Here is a 6335-nt window from a genome sequence, read left to right on the forward strand (position 1 = left end):
TTTTATTTTTTGGAAAATAAAGGTCATTTAATATTACAATTAACACATTGAAGAAATATTGTATGATTATTCCTTAAAAATAAAGTTTTAATTTTAGTAGTAGTAGTAGCAGCCTGTTATGTACATTCTACTGAACAACAGTAATATATTTCTGCCAATGCCTTCAAGTTAAACCGAACTTTTATTTTGATGGGTTGCCGTGAATACCTTTACATTTCTGTGTGAATATGATATGATGATAGTTTTACTCAATTGAAACGGTCAAATGCTCATGAAGTGACTCTCAGAGCAGTTCTGGAGATGTTGTTGATCTATTAATGTCCTCATTTAGTTAGACGGCAGACGCTAAAATTACCGCAAGCGTCACGCGCGCTTCAGTACGAGTGGTAAACAAAACCGCACGTCTGCGACATTCATTGACACAGAGACACGCAGAATTTGTATTTAAATATGAATCGTTTTGCGGCTTAATATTTACAAATACTAGTGGGAGTTTACATGCCGTCGTGTAAATAAGATAAAAAAACATAAGGCTATTTAGTTTGCTTAATAAAAGAACACGGTATAATATAATTATATAATAACCTAATATAATGGCAGGGGAAACACTAGTGTGTGTCTATGGGCCAGGGGTGTGGCGGGGGAGTGGGCTATTCATACACATGTGAGCACAAATACAAACACACACACCCTCCCACTCAAACACAATCATGCACACATATATCTGCACTCATACAGTATACATGTATACACTTTTATATTGCCTAATAAATATAGTCTGTAAGCATTGAAATAAATGATAAAATCTGAAGACTTTAATATTTCTGTTCAATAAAACCATTCAAGTGTAAGTTATATAATAATTTTAATAAAACATACAAAATAAGGCACAACCTATATATAGGCCCATAGGCAGAATTATACCCTTTGGTGCATGACGTCTACTGTAGTGGACAGATATGTTTTCTGTCACAGAAAATAAATGTACAAGAAAAATATTGTACAAATCCGAATGAAACTATTTCTGACATCCTATTTAATTGATAAATATTTTTTGTACCTGTCTGGTTTTCTGAGAATACAATTATTTAATACTTACTGCCAAGGTACATGGTGCATCCCCGTTTCCTGCCGCCATTTTGAATTATGCAATATCTCAAAACAAAAAATAGATAAAGACAACAATTAAATGGAATCGTAGACAACACTTTGGGGGTTCGCCAGTTGGTGGTTGGGACATGATGCTACATCTTAAATGGTTCAAAATGGCTTCCAAATAGCTGTCCACTGTAGTGACCACGATGCATCAGAGGGTTAAACTAGCTCACTGTGGTTTACAAACATGAGGAAAAACCAGTCGGCTTAAATGGTTCCCTCTTATCTTTGATCCTAGCTTTTGAACTATGACATTGATTATTATTTAGGCTGGTAATTTATTATTATTATTTTGGTTTTTGACCCGAGATATTTGAGGTTTACCTGTTGGCAGACCCCATTTTAAAAATAAAATAAAAAGTGTTATTTTAGTTATATTTTTGCTATTGTCATAAATGCTATATAAAGTTTAACTTTTTAAAAATGTATTAATATTTAAAACAAAATATTAATTTAACTTAAAGTGTCCTTTCAAGGCTATTTATTTATCTGATTTATTAATCTCATTTCTCTTCTCTGACCCTTCTAGTCATTTGACAAGCACGGTTTCCCCACAGCAGCCGGCCCTGCGTTCAGCCTGCCCTCAGCTCTGGGAGGAACCGGCCCGCTTAACCCTGCAGGTGCCCCCGGATACGCCCCCGCACCCTTCCTTCATATCCTGCCCCATCAGCAGCCCCCCTCACAGTTACTGCACCACCACATGGCTCAAGACACACAGGTACATCATGTATTCACAATCAGACGCTTTAACATTATTCTTACATTACAATAGGTTTCTCATTAGTAAAGATTTCTCAGCAAAATGTTTGATAATGTTAATAATTTGCACCTTAAATATGATCTAGCGATCTATGCTGATTCTTTTTGTCATCTGCAGGGCCAACGTAGTCAGGCCAACAGCATGCAGAAGGGTCAGGGCAAATCCAACTACAGCAGCTCTCCATACTGGGCTAACTGAACGCGCCGTTTATACTGTTACCCACATAAACGCCCGCATCCGTGTGTCCGCACTGTCCTGCCTCTAACATGAAATGCACACTCGCACAAACACACGCCGTATCAGTTCTCCCCGTCCCCCTCCTCCAACGTTCTCCTCTGCTTTTTTCCTTCTCTGAATTAGGTTTTTCATGTAAGATATTTATGTAAGTATTTATATATACTGTAAATGTTAAGAAGCCGAGCATAAGATGTGGTCACTCCATTTTTATTTTTTTGAAGGACTTGGTTTTTTTGTTTGTTTACTTTTTAAAAACTGCAGAGATGTAGCAAAAAATTAAAACAAAAAGCATTTTGAGGAAAACTACAGAGACTGCAATGAGAACTAGAGCACTGATGATGGAGGAGGGTGAACTGGGGTTTCATCCATTCAGACATCTTGAGGGGCTTCACAAGCATCGAGCGCACCATTCTTGACTCTTTTCCTCTATGGATTGTTCTCCCATACAATGGTTCTGAAATTAATTTCTGTCGCCTGAAAGAAAGGAAAAACAGCCCATAAATTTGATATTTTACTCTTGTTGCCCTCTGAATAAAGGTTCTGAGCTATTCACCATATTGTGTGTGTCTTTTATTCGCTGTGCTGCTGGTGACAGTTTTTAGATTAAAATGTTAGTGGAATTTTTATTAAGTATGGAATTGCTTGGTTTTACCAAAATTTCATTTTAAGTTACGTTTGACCATTGTTTGTCATTTTATATGAAAAAGTGTTTTTTACATTTGTAAACGTTAACTTGAAATATGCTGTTTGATTGCAAGTTTGAACTTGGCTAATTTAATCAGTTTACTGCTGTTACCTTATTATAATCTTAAAACTATTAAAATTCTTTTAGTATCAAAAATGGTAATGTTTTTTCATTAAAAAAATAAAATTTTCAAAAAATTAATTTGTGCATCTTTTTAAAAAATAAAATATCCATGAAAAAAGAACAAACGTAAATTTCTACATTGTTTCGTATTTGCTAATGTATTATGAACTGCTATTATGACAAGAAAAGCATCAAGAAAAAAAGTATACCCTATTTCTGTCCATTTGTTTATATATATATATATATATATATAAAAAAATAAAATAATTTCTAATGTTGAACTATTCATTGTTCAAATAATTTTTACACTTGTTTTGTGTCCTGGATTGTGAAAAGATCAAACGGCCATCAAGGTTAAAGTGAATTAGTACATCTCGCCAACATCTCCTTAATAGATTTACAGGCTGAAGACTTCAGATTTTAATTAGCTTAGGTAGGTACTTTATCTCATCTAAGCTGGTTCTGTTCAAGGAGTTTGAAAGGTGGTGTGTCACGTTCTCAGACGCTCTAATAAAGCTGCATTGCATCTGCCACAGAGACTATTTACAATGACATGAGGACCATAAGCATTCAATGTACATCAGTGCTTCTCAGCTTGTCTCTAAATCTCTCCACTGTCCAACACAATATTTGAGGCCCCCATATTGGCTAAATATTTTTATTTTTTGTATTCTGCTGTAATTATGACAATGCTGCTTATTTATTATTAATAGGAAGTTGGAGTGTTGATTAAATGGACACATGATTACAACCTTTTTTTTTTTTATATAGTTTAATCGAAACATGACTACAGATTTGTGTTTCAGTAGAGTGCTGTTAGTGTCTGTCACCGCAGGGCTAGCATATGGTTATGAACACTAGAGGGCGCCAGCATCAATGTTAGTGTTATGAAGCGGTGAGCTGTAACCTAGTTTTTAACTGCGCTTAATGTTACTGTCAAGTGTGAAATAACACAGTATAGTTCACTGTATTAGTATACTATGTATAACTATGTAAACACAATATGTTCAGAAAAGTTAAGTAAGGGCACATAATTAAGCGATATGACCGACTATATTAACAATACAGCACAGCCTCGTACTTTCTTGTAAAACATCTACTGCATAATAAAAATGTCAAGAACACAAATTGTGACCCTGGACCATAAAACCAGTCATAAGGGTCCGTTTTTTTTTTAAATTGAGATTTATACATCATCTGAAAGTTACATAAATAAGCTTTCCATTGATGTATGGTTTGATTCTCAAAAAAAAGAAAAAAATCTAAATATTGAGAAAATCGCCTTTAAAGTTGTCCAAATGAAGGCCTTAGCAATGCATATTGCTAATCGAAAATTAAGTTTTGATATATTTACGGTAGGAAATCTTCATGGAACATGATCTCTGCTTAATATCCTCATGATTTTTGGTATAAAAGAAAAATTTATCATTTTGACCCATACAATGTATTTTTGGCTATTGCTACAAATATATCCGTGCTAGCCTACTTATGACTGGTTTTGTGGTCCAGGGTCACAAATGGCATTTAAGTATTATTTTTAAGCAAATGAATTGCGTGGCATCCTTCCAATCGCTTATAGGCTAATCCCTGACATAACAGAACTTTGTGAAGGAATAAACCATTCACAGTGATGTCATAGATGTGACTTTATTGGGATGCTGTACTGACCAATCAGAAACCAGGAATGGAACTACATTACACATTTCTGTAACATCCTACATTACTTTTTAGATTGTTAGGCAAGAGGGAGTAAATGATTTGATAAATAATTTTTGAGTGAACTGTCCCTTTAAATTCTATATGATGGTTTTAAAACAGTACAGCAATGAACTGTTGTTTCTTCATCATACAATGACCTTCTGAAGATAATGCAGTCTTCATGGCACACACTATTGTGTATTTTCATTCATGTCAACATATATAGGGCCGGCCTGCAGTGTTAATTACTCTGATGCAGTGAGGCTTTGCATTAATTGATGCAGTGTTTGCATTAATTTACTTTGCTATAGCATAAGATTGTCTGTCAGCTGAATAGCTGGCTGGCTCCAAATAATAGTCTCTGTGTGTGTGTGCGCGCGCATATAGAGGGAAAATGTTTCTAAGAATGAAGTTGTGTGTCATCCATGCTCTGATTTGCTGAGAATAACAATGATCTCCTGCCAGTGAGACCAGTGAGGGGCTCCCGCATTGCCGTCAGGGCCACAGAGCCCTTTTTGTGTTGCTGCTGTGTGTTTTCTGGCTGCCTGTCCCTCTCGCATATGCAGGTCAATGGGCCCAGCCTGTGTGATGTTTGACTACTGTCTCTTTCATTTCCATCAGCATTTAGCACGTAAAATCCTCCCTGCCAAAAATTCAATTTAGAGAAGCTATCAAGTAATATAGTCTTGACTGCATCAACCAGTCAAATCATTTTACATGCTGCTGCCCTACTTCTCTTATTGCATTTGGTGAGCAAGTGCACAAATGAATAAATGGGCTTTTTGCATTAGCCATTGAACTCTTTGTTAGGTGGTCTGAGGAGCTACATTGTGTCTGACCATGTGAAAATTCAGTGACATTAAAGAGGGCTTATGGGAAGAATGAAATATTTTAAATCATTTTTGTCTGTAAATTTCGGTTAAGATTTGTCTTATTTGTGTGGGATAATAAAGGGATGGGATATTCACCCTAAATGAAAATTCTGTCGTCGTTTACTCACCTTTATGTTGTTCAAAACCTGTATGAAAATAGATATTTATTTTGAACTATGTTTAAACTGTTTTGTCCACATTATGAAAGTCAGTGGGGTCCAAAACATGGACAAAAAAAAAAGAACTGAGACATTTTTTTCCCAAATATATCAAGTATATCATACTTTTTAAGTATATCATACTTGTTTTGAAAGACAAAATTACAAGTAATTAACAACTTTTTAATTATTTTATTTATTTATTTAATTTTTTTGGTGTGAACTATCCTTTTAAAGACATCTTAAATGGTAATAATAACGTATTTGCAATATACTTGTAATGTGTCAATCTATAAAATAGTGATAAATAATGACAGTATTTCTTGTGTATGTACTCTATATAGACCTTATAGCTCTGCCCGTTTTCAGCACTGCACTCGTTGTCAGTGTTGCCAGGTCTGCGGTTTTTCCGCAAATTGGGCTACTTTTACACTGTTGCCGTGGGTTGTTTTTCATGTCATGGGATAAAGCAACTCCAATAACGTGGTTTAGCCACTGTAATACAAATTTTACCAGGGGAACCCCGCCCAAAAATGTGTATTATAAAACGGATAGTTCCGGTCCTTGATTCTGATTGGTTGAGCCACGTTCAAAGCTGTTGTAAATTACACTACAAACATACACCTTTGTTTACTTCTGTGTGTTGC

The 6335-nt window shown here is 35.2% G+C and overlaps 1 protein-coding gene across 8 annotated transcripts in view; it reads left to right on the top strand.

Moving 5' to 3' along the window:
- The window catches only part of ubap2b (ubiquitin associated protein 2b), a 31305-nt gene extending 28949 nt beyond the window's left edge, over positions 1 to 2356 (top strand). For all 8 annotated transcript variants that reach the window (XM_016490236.1, XM_016490237.1, XM_016490242.1 and 5 more), the window contains exons 26-27: positions 1685 to 1873; positions 2033 to 2356. In XM_016490236.1, coding sequence (XP_016345722.1) covers positions 1685 to 1873; positions 2033 to 2113 — 270 coding nt within the window. In that variant the 3' untranslated portion in view covers positions 2114 to 2356. The remainder of the gene's footprint in view (positions 1 to 1684; positions 1874 to 2032) is intronic.
- Positions 2357 to 6335: the final 3979 nt, after the last annotated feature.

Source organism: Sinocyclocheilus anshuiensis, unplaced genomic scaffold (genome assembly GCF_001515605.1).
Source record: "Sinocyclocheilus anshuiensis isolate Anshui unplaced genomic scaffold, SAMN03320099.WGS_v1.1 scaffold630, whole genome shotgun sequence".
Taxonomy (NCBI): domain Eukaryota; kingdom Metazoa; phylum Chordata; class Actinopteri; order Cypriniformes; family Cyprinidae; genus Sinocyclocheilus; species Sinocyclocheilus anshuiensis.